A 21332-nucleotide genomic window follows, 5' to 3' on the forward strand; every position below is an offset into this window, starting at 1 on the left:
TGATTTATATTGTACTTATGAAAGATTTATCTCTTTCCTGTCTGCTTCATACCTAAATACATGGAATAACACCACCCACTGGTAAGAGCAGGAGGTATTTATGTCGAATTTAATTCCAGTATAAAGTGTGGAGAATATCCATGTTATCTGTTGGGTTTAGAGCTTGTTCAGTGCTTTCTAATTTTAATTGTAATTTTTTTTTTTTTGCATGATGAAGGGGTAGATAGCGAAGGAAAATAATCCCAGTAGAATCAGATGTGGGGCAAAATGGCTACTAAAAATTACACCTTAAGAAATGCTAATCCAACCACATCTACTAATCACTGTTTTACCCCACAACTCAAATCATGCTTTTCTGCCCAAAAAAGGTCATGTGCATAGTGGTTTGCATTAGATAGCTGCTCTGTAGGAATGTCACTCTGACAGTTGTCATGCTGATCATTCTGCATTTTCCTTTGTGTGAATGCTCTTAGTTCCAACCATATATGCATGTTAGCACAAGCATCAATGAAGTTTTTTTGGCTATAAGCCATGTGCATATGAATGGACTTGCATGTGGTATTGAGAAATTAATTTTGCATGAAATATTTGCATTTACATACCAGAAAGCTAATACTGTCCTCAGACAAATGTGTTTTGACTCCTGTTGATATTTACTGGGAGTTTTTTGCAAATATCTGAAGGCAGAATTTGATCCAATCTTTTTCATTTCATTACTGAAAACTGAATAAAATTAGAAAACGCAATCATCTTTCTACTTTGATGTATGAAATGCATGAATAATTTACACTATATATATGTACAGGCAATGTATACACATACATATATATACATAATACAAGAAAATATGTTTCAAAAGATGCTTTTAATCATCATCAGTAATACAATTAAAAAATCAGGAAATGCGGGGGAAAAAAAAGCCAAAACAATAAACTTTTAAACTCAGGAATAATTCTTTTAAGACCAAATGAACTTGCTTTCTTAAACAAAGTCTTACACTTTACAATGAACATGAGAAGATATTTTTGCTCATTTGAAATGGCTAAACTGAAAAGTAGCTTTAAAAATTTGCTGTTGAAATATCCTGAAAACATTTTTTATTTATACATTTGTTTCCCTCCACTTCATTTCTACATCTCTTTTATTATGTTTCATTGCATAATGTATTTTTACAAGAACAGTTCCACATAATTATGCATGGACTGGATAAACAGGATTTGGGATTTATTTTAATCTGGATAAAAATCTTGAGTCTATGGAATAAGCATAATTTAAATAACATCTCTGTGGTATACACTGACAAAGTTAAATTCCAAGAAAATTATTCACAGTGTATATATTCTTTCATGAAAGACCTCACCAATCCCAAAGATTTAAAGATACTGGTTTCATCTCTTTAGACTATCCTATTCTGTTTTTCCTATACTTTATTTGCCTTCTATTGCCCAATTCATTCCAGTGTTATCAGTCCAGCACTGATAATAGCATGCCTGTGATGCTTACTGTAGAAAGATAATATATTTAGTGTTTGAGATCCTTTTTTGAGTTATGCATGCAATTTTTACAAACTCCCCCTTTCTTTCCATGGATCTTCTGTGCATCAGAATAGCCTTATTGGTTTATTTTACCTCTACAAAAAGAGTTCAAAGAAGCGAGTAATTGGGACAAGTGCAGAAAGTGTTTAGCCAAATGTAAGTTAATTAAAATTTTGAATGCCAAACAACTACATATTTATCTTGGGCTTTGGTGCTATGAAAGGAGAGAGTAAGTCAGCATTTTTTAGATCTAAATTTATGGAACCTTCTCTAGAAAGCATTGAGGCAGTTTGTTTTACACTTGCAATTAGCTTTGCCTTCAGCAAACACACAAGTACAGTAGAGTACAAAACTATTTTGAAAGTTCACAACCAGCAATGGTAGTATCAAATGAAGACAGGTTTGTAATTCTGTTGATAAAGCTTCTTTTGTATGAAATTGGATATTGGGCACTGGATGACACTACTACACTTGTTGCTTGTGCTTTTCCTCCGGTGATCACTTTTTCTAACCAAAACAAGTCTACCAATACAACTACTGCCAGCAGTATGTTTCAAACAGAAAGATATAGAGTAGATTAAAATTTCTAAAACAGCAAGAAATTCCTTACAATTGGAATTTTTTTAGGAAAAAAAAAAAAAACCAACGACAGTGGTAATTGGTTACACAGAGAATATGTAATCATGGTGAAAAGTGGTACTATTATTTGCCTACTTGTCACGATCATAAGATATATAAGCCTATCAAAAGAAAGTACCTCTGTTACAGCTGTAAAACTGTTCTTTCATTTTCTATTGCAAGACTACTTTAAATAAAAAACAAACAACATAAACATAAATACTTACATTTAATCTAGTTTTGGGAAGAACACTTCATACTTCATTGACAAAAATGTCAATCTTTTCAGATTCTCACTGGATAGTATTTCATGGCCTAAGGTCTCAAACAAGAAGAATTAAAATTTTCCAACTATAGTTATGTCTTTGGAAATTAGTCTGATCAACTTCTGTGTTATGCAGACCTTAAATTTTTTCAGTTGATGAAAGGGTCAGCTATTGAAGAAGCTGAAATCACTTTCTGTCCTCTTCACTCAGCCGTGTAACTTCTTAGAGATCACCTTTCAGACCTATTCTGAAATTTTGATAAGATTGCAATGAATCATTCTTCATCTATAACTCCAGTAATTTCTACATAAGATTGTCAAACAGATTGGTTTCGTGTCAATAACTGAAAGCAGAAGGTCCTAGTTTCTTGGTAAGGTGGTCAAATGTCAAACCTCATTGAAAGGTAAATTAGTTTATCACTGCAGCTGTTTCTCTTCTCAGTTGTTATAAGGACCTTCTTCACATCCCATTAAAAAAAAATCTAACTGCAACATTTTCCATTTCAGAGAAGAAAATTCAGAAATGGTTCTTACTCCATGTGGGAGACCTTATTTATTCTCTTCTAAATGGTGAAAGCCTTTGGAAATATTTCAGCCCTCTGCGTATAGAAATTTCAATAATCAGCTATCACATAAATAGTAAATTCTAAATTCTTTCTAGAAACGCTGCTAGGCTGAATTACAGAAAAGTTTAACCTAGATGGAGTTGTTATTAAAAATCTTAAAGTCCAGCCTCTGTGACAGGATTAAATTCTGCACTACTCGTAATTCTGTTTATTCCAGATTAAATTGCCAACTGAATTTGAGATCGTACCTTTATCTTTCCCTCCATCTGCTGGATACTTGCCACTCATAAACAAATCTGGCTTTGATTCTAGGACAAGAAAAACTTAGCTAAAATGAATTTCAACAGGCACTAAACAGACCCACAACAACTCTTTTTCTTTCTTGCTCTCTTCACCTGCTACCTGGCATTTAATGTTTGATCCCACCTAGATCTCTCCAGAGAAAAAGGATGGCACCAGAAGACAATATGCAGAATTCAGGGAATATCTTTGACTATTGGACTAATATCTCCTATAATAGGAAAGACTGAGGCAGCTGGCGCTGTTCAGACTAGAGAAGAGAAAGCTCAGGAGAGACTTGTTTCTGTAAATACCTGATGGGCGGATGAAAAGAAAATGGAGTCAGGCTCCTTTCAGTGGTGCAAGGTCAAGAGGCACTGGGCACAAAGTAGGACAGAAGAAGTTTAATCTGAGTATCAGGAGCAATTTTTTATTTTGAGGGTGACAGAGCTCCCGAAGCTGCTCCAAAAGGTGTTTCGGAGTCTCCCTCCTTCGGTATGTGCAGAAGTTGTCCTGGGTAACGTACCATAGATAGCTCTGCTTAAGTGGGCAGGTTGGACTACCTAGTCTCCAGAAGTTTATTCCAAAATCAAACATTCAATAATTCTGTTGTTGTGTGCTTAAATACTGTATAAGTTTTTATTCAAATACTTTATAAATTTTGGATTTATCATTGAGAATATTGCTACTTTAGGAGCAATTGCTAGCTTTATCATTTTCAAAATTTTGAATTCCTATTTTTTTATCACCTACCTGCATTCACATGATTTCAAGATTTTTCTATCTTTTCATTTTTAGAAAGGTATCTCTTTTTTTCTTGTCACCTTGGATTATGACTTGAGTATATTTAAACACTCAGAAAACACAGCAAATAAAATCTTGAAATATTGTATTTAGATTTTTATCATTTTTAATATAATATCACAATTTGTTTCAGTGATTTTTTAATATTTAGAGTTGTCAGTATGTATACACATTGGTGATATTTTGGTGTTTAATGATGAGTGTTGTAACTAATACTCTGATTTGCTTCTGCTTTAATGCTGTCTGAATACTTAACACAGGACAGATATCAACCTCCGTTTCAAAACTGAGTAGAGAAAAACTTTTTGTCAAAAATTTTTTATCTTTTACCCAAGCATAACAAAAGTATAACTGCCTCCAACATTTGTTAGTCATCTGAGTTTAGGACATATAGGTGTCTCCAATTCTGTTGTCACAAAAATGTCGGATACAGGTATGAGTAACATTTAACTGTTATCTTGGAAAAGAGTAGCTGATGCAGCTGGATTCCCTCCCCACTTTTAAAAGACCGCATTCCTCAAGGCAATATGAATGGCATCCCTATTATATGCACTACATTTCAACCCCAAATTCCATATAAAATGTTTTATTTCTCTCTCAATGACACTTTCTTCCTTCTCAAGCATGCCAAATAGAGAAACCAATGTTATTTGACATGGAATAAGTTTCATTCCACACAGGAAGAGATGTGTGAACTTGATAACTATCAAGAAGAAACAACGGGAGCCTGGGGTCATAGCATCACAATCACTTCTTCCTCTTTTTCTTTCTCCTCTCCTCCCTTTTTTGCGGGATAGGGTTGAGGATGTTTTGCTACTTTAAGTTTCTTCTTTAGAAGATCTGAATATATTCAGTTATGCATTAATTTTAATCATGACAATCTAATATTTTCCTCACCAGGGCACCATGGAATTAAGGAGATACTGTGTGTAACAGTAGAAACATGGCAGGAAAGAATGGAGCAATTGGAACATAACCTTGTATGATTTTCTATTCAAATAATTTATGAATTTTGAATTTATCATTGAGAGTAATGCTACTTAAAGAGAAATTCCTAGTTTTACAATTTTCAAAATTTGAAACTCCTATTTTTGTATCACCTAGTCCTGCATTTATATGATTTCAAGACTTTTCTGATTTTTATCTTTTAGAAAAGTGTTTTTTAACCTTTTCTTGTTGTACTGGAGAATGACGAGTGCTTAGAAAACTCAGAACGCTCACAACAAATAAAATACTGGCAATAATGTGTTTAGATTTTTATCATTTTTAAGATAATCTCATACTTTTGAAGAATGTATTTTCTAATATTTAGAATTGCCATTATGTATAAATGTAATATATTGATGTTGATTCCTGCTGTGTAAGAACATGATTTTCAATTGAATTACTCCTCTAACAAAGATATTGGTGAGAATCATATAATTCCCTCTTACCACCAGCCAAAAATTGGTGAATAAGAAATATTTTGTCAAAATAATTAAAATTTGAATATTGGAAATGTACATGGAGCCTGTATGACAAATGTTGCACAAATAGCACAACGTAAGATTTAGTTTGGAAGCATCTTATTCTGTATTGTAGCATGTACTGGACTTGGATTAAATACCTCTCTGCATACAATGTGAGCAATATGGTAAGCTCCTTTTGGAATGTAGGATATTGAAATGTTTTAGAAATTTATCTTCCAATCAGCTTCTTGTATTTCCAAAGTTGTGTTAGTAATCTCCAAAACTCCATTGAAAATCAGTGTCATTTGTGCACCTCCCTACCTTCCAGGTTGTGATATTAAAAAGTAAATGTGATTCTTCTCTGATGTAAAAAATTTTTTTTAGAGTGTAAGCTCCATGGGGCAGGGATAGTTTCATCATATTTACTTGAACAGAGGCTATTATTTTTCCAGTGTTACTGATATATTAGGCACAAAATAATTGTTTCTTTAAAGATATTCCCAAAGTATCTTCAGAAATATAAATCAGCACACATGGTCTGCACAGGTTTTGCTTAATGGTAAAGTGCAGCCCCTTGATAAATGAAATAAATAGAAGCTGATGTGAAAAAATGAATACAGATTATCCTGTGCTGTACTCCTGAGTTCCTTACAATTGAAATACCTTTTCCTGTAAGTATCTCTGAATCAAAAATACATTTCTTATTTTGCATTCTTTATCAATAGAGCTTTTCCGCGTTATATTCAGAAAGGGTTATAACAAAAGAATTCAGTAATTCAAAATGGGTTTTTTACTCACAACTTGAGAACAATTTCAAAACGTACACCTGCAACTTTTTCCCAATTGTCTTGCTGGCCAGACAAATTTGGTTATCAGTTTCTCAGTATCATTCAGTAAATAAATTGCTACAATCCACAATATTTTTATTTCAATAACAATGCATTAAAATAAACATATTAATTGCAAACTAATTACATTTCTAATTGTGTAAGAGACAGAGAAAACAGAGTGGTGACATAAAAGCTTTTCAAGTATCATGTTTTCTTTTGCTTATCGTTGTTGAATGCTGGCTTTTTTTTGAGGATGTGTGAATTTCATGTGATAATGCCCTTTGAGTCATAAGAGTTCTGTATATATGTGTCTTATAAAATTCTGTTTATTATTTCATAGTATTTATTTCCATTAGCAATCATAGAATCATTTCAATTTCAGTTAAAGGTACTAATATTTTTTTATAAATCATAGCTTGGCTTGTGCGGATAAAAGTCTCATCAGAAATGTGTTTGTCTTCTCTATTAGCAAGGCATATGAGTTGTGAATATACTTAAGAAAGAAGAATGAGTGCACAGACCTTTATTGTGCTGAAGTAAGAGTGACTGTAGCAGTAAACTAATGCATTTTGTGTATATGTTTTTTTCTGTGCAGGAATATTTACATGTTTGTAGAAAATAGTATACAGGATAAACAGGAATGAATTAATAGACTGCTCTAATAGCAAAAAGACACATGCTATTCTCATTATTCAAAAGAAGCCTCAGTTCCTGTCTTGTCCTTAGAAATATGCAACAGATATTCCTGTACAGATGCACTTCCAGGGAAAGTAATTTTCATCATACAGACAACAGGATTTAAATCACAGAAAGAGTGGTATTTAATAATGTTTCAGCCCCATTTCTCAACACAGAACACAGAGGCATAAGGGGGACAGTACTTCCATAGAAATTACTGCAGAAATGTCCATTGAATCTAAAAGAAGGAGAGGTGAGATAATTCTAAACAAATTAGGAAAGATCTGACATAATGACCACATTGTAAATTGCTTGCTTTTCTTCCTGTAAACAAAATTATCATGTTACCATGGTTCCCAAGAGGAAGTCTGTGGATCTACTTCAGGCAAATTCCCATTGTTATGATTAAGAGATGAACAAGGACCATAGCAATTACCCTTGTCACTTGTAGAAGTAATAATCTGCCTATGTAAATCTGCACAACATCATCTCAATTATGTATGCTATTTTTTTCTGGTAAAAATCTGTATCACACACTTACAAACAATACATTTAACATGAAAATCCCATCAGAATTCCCTATCTAAAAATTGCCCCATATCTCACTCATTTGACTCTCATTTCGCAAATGTCAGTTACTTCAGCACAAGATTCCTCTTATATTAAATGTGCAGGATTTTATAAATTATATATATATATATATATATATATATATATATATATAGTCTGAACAGGTGAAATACAGTCAAGATTCTTCTTTTACCTGTCTTATTTGTTATTTTACTGCAGAATATTTATTCATACACCTTTATTCCATTTAGGTAATGAAATAAATCTTAATAATTCATTTTGTAGCCACTACTTTCTGAACTCTATTAATATTCATACTGTATAGGTTTTGAAATATAGATTAAACTACACATTTGTAGTTGTATATTGAATTGTAATATTCTGACAGCCCTTCAGAGCCACCTCTATTTGTATGTCACTTCTTTCCTTCTTGTCCAGGAAGAAAATAAGAAATGTAATATACCTTATTTTCATAGCATTGATATGAAATCCTTATGCTTGTCTTACCAGGTCCTGAAGGGTTTTCCAGAATGCTTACAAGCTGACATTTGCCTGCACCTCAATCAAAATTTGCTTCAGAACTGCAAAGCTTTCCGGGGGGCCAGTAAAGGCTGTCTTCGAGCTTTGGCTATGAAATTTAAGACAACTCATGCTCCTCCTGGAGACACTTTAGTGCACTGTGGAGATGTTCTCACTGCTCTTTACTTTGTGTCAAGAGGCTCCATTGAAATTCTTAAGAGTGACATTGTTGTAGCCATTCTTGGTAAGTAAATTACTACAATGCATGTTAAGGGTCATAAAGGAAATATTTGTTGTTTGGGGATGGGAAATCTGAATGTTTAGTTGCTGTCATGTAAACTCAAACAGAGAAATAATTTAAGGAGCAAATTCTACATTATTCCAATAATTATGTGCAACAAAGAGCCCTGGTCCACTATAAGAGCAAGAGTGAGTCACATTTAACCCCGGGTAAATGGTGAGATGCAAGCGCATGTCAGATTACTCCACTACTGACAATGCTGCATCAGTCAAAACCATCTGATGTCCTTTCTTTGAGCAGCATGGATACTGACAGAAAAGCGTGGGTAGCTTATAGAAAAGTGTAACAGATTAATCTGATCTAGATCGATACCTAAATTTAATAACATCATTATTTCTCTTATACTTCTAAAGAGCATATTCTTGTTTATATAGTATGGGGAGTAATTTGTTTTTTTTTTTACCAACGAAGTATGGCTCAGAGCAATGTTCAGTCCTGCTGGAAGGCTGCCTGCAGCTGGTGATGGATCTTATGTGGTACCAATGAAAGTTTATCAGCTATAGCAATTTAAAAAAAAAAAAAAAAAAAAAAAAAAAAAAAAAAAAAAAAAAAAAAAGAAAAAAAAGAAATATAGCTAAACATCTATAATAACTAAAAATAAGCTAAATAAAACTATACATTCTTCTTCCATTTAGTGTCAGGTAATTAGTGCAAGTGACAATAGAACAGATAAGTAAGGATTTTGCTATACTGAAAGCTATACCAGCTGTTTTGTCACTCAGGTGTTCTTTTGTTCTATTTTTCATTTATCACCCACTGTGGGAATTTACAGCCAAGAAAGTAGCTGAAGCACAATGTGGATTGGTAGCAATGTGTTATTAATTCACTTGTGACTGATTATTCTGGTAGTACTTAGAAATACAAAAGCATGCCTACAGCAATCCTTCCCTACATTTAGATAAAGCTATCAAGATAATTTTCTTATCTTATGCTGTTGCATCTCATCAGATGGGCCAGATTAAGGCAGGAGCATGCAAGGGTTCATGCAAGAACAACACTGTGAGTTGTCTACTTTTCTGTATGAATGTCTTCCTCTGATTACAAACAGTGTGGTTCAGTGAGGATTTCCTCTCTTATATCAAATACACGTAAATTTCTATAGCACTCAACAAGTTTATGAAGTCATTTTCTTCCTGGATAAAATATGCAAACTGGTTGTGTTTTGTGTGTTATACACATCAGATATTTGTGCACCTCTCACACTGCAGCAGAGCCCCAGGTAATTGTAATTGCAGAGTAATGCCACTGCACATCTTCCAGCCAGTAATGATACAAATGAATCACAATATTTAACACAAATGTAACAAAGATTATCTGTTCTTAACTAAATATTTTTCAGAAAAAAAAACTGTAAGGAGAAAACAGACAACAAACCTCTCTGTTCTTTGTTTTCTAGCACTGGAAAACTTCACAGGTGGTTTGTTTCCACTCTGAACAAGTTTTGTTCATAAACATAAAAACATAAACATAAAAAAAAATCCAAAAAATGATGGGTGTGTCCACCTGTTTTCCTCAGCTCATCATCACTATCTAAAGCTGGGTCTATCACAATCTAAGTTGGGTCTGATAAATGCTATCCTAAGCAGTACTTCTGTGCCTGATTCTTGGAAAAAATAATGGCTGTGGATCTCACAGAATCTACTGCCTGTTTTAGTGCTGCAAGAAAGATACTAAAGAACTGCTATCATATCAATGTTGTCATATTACAGAGAAGGTATTATATGCCTTGTAGAGGTACCTCTACGTTTGTAGATATTAAGACCAGCAGGACTATTCAATTATGTCAGCTAATCTGTTGTATCAAAGACTTCTATTACATTTCATACTTTTAACTATCTGTTGTGTCTAATTAGTTGTGTTTGATGAAAGCATAATGTTGAGAAGAGTGATGAATTTTGATTTGAAAACAAAACAAGATAAAGTAATCGCTGTTCATCACAGTTTCTTTCCAGTGATTCATTTTTATTATTAAAAATGCATGCTTTATTTCCAATATGAAATTTTCATACTTCAGTTTTTTTGCGTTGGTTCTTGCTTTGCATTCCTCATTATATGCTAGAGGCATTTCATACTGAGTAATTTTCCTCTCCTTAAGCATGTGAGCAACATTATCAAGTTACATCCTTAATTTTCCTCTCAATAAGCTGAACGGGCCATGCTCGTCACAACTCAGCCCATGAATTATTTTTTGCATGTCTTAGCTACTTGCTCACTCATTTATCAGCTTCTTTTTTTTAAAAAAAAATGGAAAAAACAGAACTGTTTGCAGTAACTTAAAAAGTATGAATGCCTAGCAGATGCAAAATCACCCATGTCATCTGTTCTCAGTTGCTATGACCACTATTTTTTGCAACAAGTGTTTTCCCAGATATACTCCCCAGCTCTATTTTACAGATATGCTGTGCATTCCTTTGTTTAAAGAGTATTTTGTACTGGTCCATGGCTGCTCTGCTTTTATGACAACTGGCTTCTGATACAGCTAATAAGCAATTAAATAGAGGTGACAATTGTAACAAATAGTGTGAATGTGTCAACACTGATGAAAAGAGTTGTAATAATATCAAAATAGAAGAAGCTATGCTTAAAGAGCTTCTTCAGAACAGCTTCTACATCTTGGAAGTTTAACATTCCCTCCAAAAATTGTAAAACCTAGTAATTTCCTACCAAAATATATATCAAGTAAGGTTTGTTTCTTTGTGCAATTTCAACAAAATGAGTTTCTAGGGTAGAAAGGTCCTGGATTCTACTGAAAGTCAGAAATTACACCTTTGTTATTGTAAGGATATAATTTAAATCCAATAAATAATGTTTTTTCTGAGAAAGGAAAAGGAAACTGCTTTTAGTTACACTGTTTTGACAGAACTGAAGAAAAGCTGATGAAACTAGATTTTTCTTTCACTTCTCCAAGTATGTGACTATGTAATTGTATTGATTTTAATTTAGTATTTAATAACAGTGCTTTTGATTTACATCAGCATATGTGCAATGGAAATCAGATTGTATTGCTTCATGCAAAATCAAGTATTCTACACAAGTATCAAACACAAATACATGATTGAATTTAATGGCTTATTTAAGTTTGGAACAATAATCTCCATCTAATTTTCTTTCTGCAGGAAAAAATGATATTTTTGGAGAGATGGTACATCTTTATGCAAAACCAGGAAAGTCAAATGCAGACGTGAGAGCTTTGACATACTGTGACTTGCATAAGATCCAGCGAGAAGATCTACTAGAAGTTTTGGATATGTATCCTGAATTTTCTGATCTTTTCCTCACAAATCTAGAACTGACATTTAATCTGAGAGATGAAACTGCAAAGGTACATATAAAAAGTTATGTATTTTTTTCCTTAGCATTGGGCAAAATCTAATCCACAGTAACAAAACTTGAAGAGAGCAGCTGAAATGCCAAGGTTAGCAACATTAAAAGCTAAAAGCCTGAGGCCGAATCTTATTTTGAAAAAACCACACTCACCTGATTACTTCTTGTGGAGTCAATTAAACTCAGCAGAAGTGAATGAAATTATCCAGATAATGTTAATCTAACAGGATTTTGTTCTATATTTAAACAGTATTAAAATTTTAGTGGGGAGGGTTTGGAATGTTTTGTTAAACCATAGAAAATATGTTTTTCCACCAAGCAGGGCCATAGCCCAGGTCATTACAAGGGGAACGTTAGACACTAAATATAAATGTATGACCATGAAATAAAAATAAACTAGATTTTCCAAAGTCATTCTCTGTCTAACACTACAGAACATTCAAGTGCCTTTCAAACATGAATTGTTAATTCTCTTGTCTTGGAGTGCACCTTACTCCTAGGAGACAAAAAGTGTAGAAGAGATTTTCAAATGTCATTAATTCTTCAGATGTGCAGGGATTTATTTCTCTTTTTTCCTACAGTGACTCTTCTATGTGGTCTCCTTTGTCCAGAATGCATCTTCCAGCGTGCAGGAAAAGTAGAAAAATCCTTAGTGTTTTCTTATCTCAGGCTGAAGAAGTCAATCTGAACTGGGAAAAACAAGGGAAAGTTAGACCAGAAGGGAAGAGGGGAAGGACTTCTTGGGCTCTAGAAAGTGTTCCCTAGAAATTTGTATGGTACACTAAGCACTGACCACCAAACATGAGTAACACTGCCCAACAAATGGCAAGTTTGCATTTCATTCTTTCTGAGCTTCTATCAGTTTGTGGGTTTTTTATCATACTTTTAAGGAAAAAGAGAATGAATGAGAAGAGGGTAACAGAATTTGACCTCAAAGACATTCCAAGAAACAGACAGAACTCTTTTTAAGTTTTGGATGGTAAATAATAGAAATGGCTTTGCTAATCACCTGTTGATCGTTACCTTAAAAAGTATAAATAAAAATAGCTTCTGATTAGAAATGCCATTTTCTTCTTTTGTTGAGTCTTTTCTTCCATAAAAGATTGTCATTAAAATCTGAAAAAAAGACCAATTCTATTCTTTATTTTAAAATGTATTTCATTATGTTTATTGGAAAGATCATCATTATTAATTATATGGGAAATACAACACAATGGATTTATAGTCCAGTGATAAATTTAACTTAAAACTGTAAGTTCACATATTTGAAAGACTCCTTGAAGATAAATTTAGATTGATTGTGGTTTTCTTAGCAAATTTTTCCTTGCAGTTATAATACTTAATATTTTAATATTATTTTTCTAGATCTGAGAAAACGGAAACAAATCACATTATGTTAGAAGACACAAAGAAAGCTCTTGCTACTCAGATCCCTTTAGAAATTTTTCAATTGATAATTCTTACTGCTGTGCCAGCTACTAAGAAAAAAATCAATAGACATCACAGACAGGAAAGAACAAGCTCACCCATGCCTCTGAGCTTGCTTTTTCTCCAGCAATTCTACTTGCATTCCACTGACTGTCACAATCCAGAAAATGATTTCCAAAAAAAGTGATGAGCACAATCTGATATACAAAACATCACTCAGATGCAGATTTGGTATCTGAATAATATATGCTTCTGCCTTAACTTCTGCTCCTGCCCTCAAAATTATGTAAAGTGCCTTTTTCCTCCTGCAGTTATTCTACTAGAAACCCACCTCTTAGACCCCTTACTGATCAGGTTTACTGCATGTAGAGAAAGATATAAGCATTTACCATGTTTCCCTCTGCCCTTATCCCACAGTATGTTTTCTTGAGTGGTACAGGAAACCTCACTGGCACAGGGAAGGGAAGTACGCTGAAGTCAGTGCCTTGCGTGTGTACACAAAGAGCGTAACTTGTGCTTTATTGGCTTATCCATAAGTTTCCCTCTTATAAGTAGAAAGAAGAGTTAAATACATCCTGAATTCCTAAAGGCAACAAAAAGCACATACATTAATGTTTACAGAGAACGACAGCATTGTATTAAGCTATGGAAGTAAATATCTTAATGAACTGCATAAAGTTAAAAATAATGAGTAGTATACTGCCTGGTGCTTTTCAATCTTACATTTGTTGTTTTAAAATGAAACTTTATAATTAGTACCATACAATTAAATATAAATCTAACTATAATCAGCTACCACCTTACTCCTTGCAATAGTATGTATACATTCTCTGTTAAAGTGATTTGTTGGTTGTGGTTTTTGGGTTGTTTTTTGGATTTATTTTCTCTAAACTTTAAAACACATCTGTACTAGTTCAGAAAACTGATAATACAGGTGAATTTATTTATCAGGATACTTTTTCACATCATGTAGCAACATTGCCAGTTTTGTTCAATGTCAATATGAACTTTATAACATTAGCATTGACCAATACTATTAGATGGGGATGATGTAGACTAACTTGTGTAATACTGCCTTTCTTAAAGCTTGAATATGATTGAGTCAATCAACTATTGAAAACCTGCTCTCTTTATGTGGGACTAATCTGTCATTATGTTTCATCTTTCATTAATCAAGTCTGACATCGTAATAAGATCACAAACTACTAATGATACAAATGGAGATAACTGCAAACTACGAAGACGGAAATTGTCCTTTCAAAGTGAAATAGAAAAAGGTAATTAACTTCATTTTTTACATTGGACAGTGCTGCTTCATTATTCATTAGTATTTCACTTTGTAATTCTGGGTACATTAGGGTTCTATGTTGGTTGTTACTGTAGCAGGTCTTGAGAATCCATCTGAGTAGTAAAAACATTCTGTGCATTGTCCCCTACATGGTTTTATATATCTAGAGGATATCAGTGTCACCTTTCCATGACCTCTTATCCATCAGTGCAGAGCTATTCAAACATTAATCTACCCCACTATTCTTCAAATAAACACTATCCTTCAGATAAACATGTATGTAAGTATATATATATATATATATATGTTGTATATATATATACATATATACATATATGTACATATATATATATATATATGTTGTATATATATATATACATATATGTACAAATACCTACATGTTATCTTCAGGCCATTATCCGTTTTCTGAAACATCATGTTTTAAAATGTTTGGCGAAACTAGTCTACTATATTATTTACCAGCAGTGTTGATTTTATTTCCTCGGGAAAGTACTTTGCTGAACTTTATGTTAAGTGGAGTTTCTACCTGGTGGTTCTACAGTAGATTCCTGTAGTCAGGTTTTAATTCATTTGGGAATGTGTAAATGGTTGTACTGGAAAGAGTTCAGATTTCTGTGTTTGCATTCACCTTAGAGACTTTTGTGATTAATCCTTATGAAGGAAAATTCCGTGAAATATTAAACCCAGTCAGAATATTCAGTACTCCAAAATACCTGTAGCTGTGGTCAGACAGCAGTAATAATGAAGAAAGCTAAATTTTTAAAATATTCAGAAAAGGAAAACACAATTCCTTGGATAATTTTATATGGTCCAATGATTTGGACAAATTAATGTTTATACTATGCCACTTTTTCCTACTCCACAGTTAAATCCCAATCCTAAATGTAGCACAAAACCAATTTTGGATTTGCATTGTAGTTAATAATAAATGGGAACACTTTAAAGGTACATGGCAAGTATAAAGCTTGATGAAGAAAGACTTCAATCTAGAGTGTGGCTACTCAGAACAATGACATTGCCATTTGATCAAATAAACATCCTTAGGGCAAGAAGCCAAGACTGACACCAAATCTGTCAAGAAAACGTCCCCATGAAATATTCAATCTGCTCATCACTAAGAATCTGTTGACAGAGGTGCCCTGCCTGAATAACCTTCAAATTTCTTATGAGAAAACATATGCTGCTGTCTAGATATGATGGAAGTGATCTTCCATGCCATGTCTCCTGCAGAATTACAAATAGGCTCCTCAGGTGTCAGTGTGGTGCAAAGCCTCAAGATTTTATGGTTCTCTCTCTCTAGATTATATTGAATAGTTTCTCTTAGAGACATTTATTTACATTACTTTTGAGATAATATAATTATATAATTTCTCACAGTTTTGTCATTGAAAAAAAAGCCTTTCTTTGGGAAAGAGAAGACAAGGCTTCTCTACAGTACCTGGTAACTTTTGAGTTAGAGAGAAGAGCAGCACATTTAAAGTCCATCTAAGCACTGAATATGCTTTTGATGCACTGGTTTACTGTCCCACTCTGGTCCCTGTTCAGATTCTTCATATGTTCCCACTGCCAGAGAAGGCACCTAGTAGTCATACACCTTTTGTATCACTTCTCTGTGGCCCATTCTATGAGGTCATAGAGTGCTAGATGTTACTACTGGATTGTAAAGTTCTATTTATATCAACGTCAATATCTTCCCATGGAAGAGAGCTGCATCATACTTTGATCCAGCATAATTAGACCATAATTGATAAATATTTCAGCACGATCCTGTAGAGTGCGTTAGAAGAACTGGAAAAGAAAGATCAAGTTCCTAAAAACAGAGCTGGCAAAGCATTTCTGGTCAACATATTCTTATAGATAAAAAAAATGTCTCACGTAATGACTTCCATCATATCTTGATTTTGTAACTGAACAGACTACAATTTGAATAGACAAACAGCGTTCTCACTTTAAGATTTTGATATTTATAATCTCAATAAATTATTTATTTGTAATAATTATGGGGAAGAGGATTACCTGTTCTTTACTTTTGGTTATTGACCTATATTACATAGTTTGGGAAAGCATTATTTTCATCTTCAGTGTGATCATCAATGATTTTCTCTCTTTTGGAGTGCTAAAATGGGATTGCATTATCTCAGCCTTTAGTTCATGCTAGCCTGATTTGGACTTTGTTGCCATAGTAACTCTTTCTGCAGGAGTTTTGTCAGGGGTTAAAGAAAATCCACACAGCTCGTGCATCTGCAGTTAGTGCCACTACTTTTTCAATTCCAAGACCTCCTCAGTCTACCTATTCCATATTTCCATCATTTCTTACCTGTGTCAACAGAAATTGATCTTATCTGCTACAAATGCTCAATCGTAGGCTCTGGAATTTGTCCAGAGAAGGGCAACGAAACTGATGAAGGGTCTGGAGCACAAGTCTTATGAGGGAGCTGGAACTGTTTAGCCTGCAAAAGAGGAGGTTCAGAGCCTCACTGCACTCTACAACTTCCTGAAGGGGGAAGGGGTTTGGCTTCTTCTCCGAGGCAACGAGCAGGACATGGGGAAATAGCAGCAAGCTGTACCAGAGGAGGTTTAGGTTAGACATAAGGAAGAACTTTTTCTCTCAGAGAGTGGTCAGACACTGGAATGACTGCCTAGGGAGGTGGTGGAGTCACCGTCCCTGGCAGTGTTCAAGAGGCGTCTGGATGAGGAGCTACGAGATATGGTTTAGTAGCTTGTGGTAGCAATGATAATGGGAGGACTACAGGTTGGACTAGATGATCTTGAAGGTTGTTTCCAACCTTGTGATTCTATGATTCCATAATCATAATATTCTTTTAAAGGATCTAGCTTGTTCTCTGCTTTCCAGAAAGCATAAAACATTGCTCTGGATTTTTAGCTATAATCCAAAGGCAACATCATCCCGCGGGCTCTAGTTGAGAGAATGAGAAGGACTCCAATAGAACTGTATTAGTAATGAGAGATTCAGGTAGCTTGCAATGCTTGATCTTGCCAGCTGGCTCTAGGAACTCATTAAAAGGAATTTTTATGTCCATAGATGTGATTTTAATAACCCACAAAAGGAAGTTTTTAAGAAATCTTTTTACGCAAATACCTCCTTCACTTGCTCATGTTAACACAGTCTGTAGCAGTCAAGTGCAATATAAAATGCATGCTGCAAAGTTTCATTTTAAGCATATTAACTCCCATTCTTGTACCCTCCTCTCGGCTTATACATTTAAAGGCTTGGTTTACAAATAGATGATTCAGCCAAGAAGTATTTTCTGTATCCCCAGCAAGAAAGTAGGGAAGGAATTTGTTTTTAAAAAAATATTAAATAAATAAAATTGAAGCTCTTACTTAACTGTTAAACTAATATATTTTGCTAATGAAATCCACTTGGGCTTAATTAGAAAAGAGTTTCTAACATTCACCTGGAGTGTCAGGTGGTTAAATGATCAGGAAGCAACTATTATCAGGGCAAGAAATATATAGCCTAGAACAAGATTTCATGTTCCTGAAATTTCACCTTCAGTGAAAAATGTACGGTTGTCAGAGAACCCATCACTGCAGTTTTCCATCTGCTCCTATTATTTTTGTTTTTGATGTTACCACAGTGCCTAGAAGATACCTCAGGGAGCTTCCATAAGAGTCCTGTTTCTACAAGTTGCTCCCGGAGAGGCTGTCTCCAGATGTGTGCAAGCACACATACCAGTAGCTATCCTTTGGGATTAAAAAAAAAAAAAAAAAAGAAAGTACTCATAGCCCTATGGTGAAAATTGTATTCCTTTTAGAAGAGAATTCTAAAATTTGGCTTTTGACCTGAATCTCTTTTCAGGCATACATTTATACTTCTTTATTTATGATTTTTTAAAGTATAGCATTATTTCCTGAAAAATAAGAAATGTCCTTCCGTTATTATCTAATTATCATTATAATCCCATTATAATGGGAGCTGACTACCAGTGGGGAAGGATCTCTTCTGGAGATGCCCTTCTCAGGAATTTCATAGGATACCCAGGATGTGGGTAAGCATTCCATCTATTCCCTTTTGGTATAATTACTGCTTAACTGAACTCTCTGGTATATTTCATAGTTATAACATCTGTACATTATTGATTATACAGTTGCCTAATCTTTAGTTCAGGATACTGGGAGGAGATTTCAAGTATTTTCTACTGTTCTCTGCTTCTCAAATCATCCAAATCTTCACAGCGCTGAAATGAAATACATCAAAGCACGCGTATGTTTACCAAGCTCTCACAAGCTCTGCTGTGACAGATCAGGAATTCAAACGTTCTGCCAGTACACTTCTGTTCCTCTACTATCACTGTAAGACCTACAGCAACAAAATTGGTCTTACTAAAATGATGGAATTTCACTTGTTTATATCTTTAGGTTCTCCAGTGAATTGTTCCCAAATTATGGATAAAACTGAAATTAAAGGGTTCTTTTACTATTAAAATTAGTTACAGAAAAATAAGATGTTTAGATTTTTTTATTATTGAAACAAGGAACTGTTTTAGCTTTCCTAAAATATCACCAGCAACCTACTTTTTACTAGGAATGGGAATATTCCTGCATTGATTTCTAGATAACTTTTTTTTTTATTGATCAAAAACCATACAGAAATTTTACAACGTGTTTTGTGAGTAGGATTTCCTAATGGTAAGTGGGATAATTAAGGGAATCAAAATGAGGAAAAATAAGAAAGGAGGAAAACACATATACGCTAAAGAATGAAAGGATTTTCTTCTAGGGCTTAGGTAGAAAGCTTATAGGCACTAAGAGTGAGGTTAGGCAACATGGAGGGCTACAGATATGCTGTACACCTTTGTAGTAAGATAATTCATGCAGTTAAAGCTCAAGTAGAATTAACGCTGGCCGGTACTGTGGTGGGCAATAAAAATGGCTTTTCTAAGTAAATGAGGCAGCCCTCATTTTATCACAAGGATTTGGTACTGTTGCTAAACAAATTATTAGTGAATGGTTGGAAAACAGTGTTCAAATTAGGGATTAACCACTTTGGATTTTTGGACTTGAGATTTTGCACCTTTCCAACCTGTTTGTGGTATTGTATTTAATGTGTTCTATGAAATGCCTAATCACCGACTTCAATCATTTGCTGAATTTGATGCATGAGTGGGCACGTGAAGCATTTTTCTGTTCCCTGACAAGATTACTGATATTTTTAAATTAACGAACAGACAACAAACAAAATTGCTCACTAGAAAATATTTTGTGCATATGTAGGAAAAACAGATTTACCATTGCAGGAATATTTGTGATTATCACGTAAGAAAAACCTAGTAACAGTTGAACCAAAATACTTGCTAGGAATATGAAGATCTGCTGAGTTTTTGAGCAGTCTCTCCTTCAAAGTCACAGTGTGCATTTCTCTTTACCAAGGGACTTACTTGGTGCAACATAAAATGATATGGTAGGATTTTTCAAAGGAATGGGACAATATCATAACTGCTGAACAGATTTACCGTTATGCTGATAATTTTAATGATAAGGCTTATGTGTCTTATGGTTTGGGGTATAAATTGCTTTCTGTGAGGGTGAGGAAGTCATTCCCTTCATTTCTTCTGAAAAATTGATTTTGTCAAGGCATATTATGGGGCTTTATATTGGATAGCTGAAAAAGGGAGTAAAAATTTACCTTCTTCTGATGCACTATGCTACACGGCTAAGCTAATTAAGTATGACAAATTCAACTTAATGAAATTACAGTAATATTAAACAATGCTGTTCCACGTGTAATATAGTAGTGGCATTTTCACAAATATTGTTGCTAGCAGAGTGATTCGTTAGGAGAAAGTATGTCTGGCTCATGCAGACTGCCACTGTTTCAATAATGCAAAACTTCAATGCTGCAGGCTAACTATGACACTCAAAAGAAATTCTGATAATTGTTGCAGCAAGTAAGATTTTATTCCAGTATTTCTGTGAGTCTGTCATAGCTGCTTTCCATTGCCCTCATGACAATCCTGTTTCTTTTCTTCCATTGCTGGTACAAGTGCAAAAAACACTAAAAATTACTATGAAGATGTTGGGAGTTCCAGACAGCAAAATATCAGATGACATTGCCTGTAAGATTGGCAGGTATCCAAAACATAACAATCTAAAGCATGTCCCATAAAGAATGTAATGATGCTTGAACATGTTTAGTAAAGCAGGAAGTTACACAAATCAACTTTTGTAAAACAGTTTTTCTACTCCTTAGAATTAGAGAGTGAAAATTGCATTAGCAGAGAAGGAAAGAGGAAGCACTAAGATGAGGGGCTTTTTTTAATGATTACTCTTTTTTTTCTGAAACAGAAGAGAAAGGAAAAGAAAGTATTTTTGAAACCTTGAGTATGTCTGCCAGAAAGTCAACTTATCCATAGATACACATAAAAAGATACAAATTCTCATCTAGAAAATTCATTCCAAACCAATGACTGGATTTCATCTGAAGAGTAAAAACAAAATGGAGAAATTTACTCTGGGAACGAAGCACTGCCTAGATATGATTTGTAATATCTTATTACTGAGCTGCAGAGGCATTGCTGAATGGTTGAGCTGAGGTGCTGAGCTTGCACCTACAGAGCCAAATACAGTTTTGTTCCATTTGCAGAATAGAATAGGATTATTGTACAGACATAAGAATCTCTAGCATCAGTCTTTTAAAAGAAAAACAGCTTATGACTTTCTGAATATAACCAAATGGCTACCATATAAAGCAATTGCACTAAAGCCAAAGATGCATATTTAGAAATAGATCATCAGGTTAAAAATATTCATTGATTTAAATAGGATTTTAATTTTTTTCTAATGTTGCGGAGTTTGTTATACCTGGACAGCATTTGGAAAAGAATATGCTCTGTT

General features: G+C 34.0%; 1 protein-coding gene across 1 annotated transcript in view; it reads left to right on the forward strand.

Moving 5' to 3' along the window:
• The window catches only part of KCNH7 (potassium voltage-gated channel subfamily H member 7), a 209223-nt gene that overhangs the window by 176810 nt on the left and 11081 nt on the right, over positions 1–21332 (forward strand). Inside the window, exons 10-12 of the mRNA XM_042822631.1 lie at positions 8104–8356; positions 11530–11735; positions 14343–14442. Of these exons, the coding sequence (XP_042678565.1) occupies positions 8104–8356; positions 11530–11735; positions 14343–14442 (559 nt within the window). The remainder of the gene's footprint in view (positions 1–8103; positions 8357–11529; positions 11736–14342; positions 14443–21332) is intronic.

Source organism: Centrocercus urophasianus, unplaced genomic scaffold (genome assembly GCF_019232065.1).
Source record: "Centrocercus urophasianus isolate 14NV4802_14NV808 unplaced genomic scaffold, USGS_Curo_1.0 seq_20, whole genome shotgun sequence".
Lineage (NCBI taxonomy): Eukaryota > Metazoa > Chordata > Aves > Galliformes > Phasianidae > Centrocercus > Centrocercus urophasianus.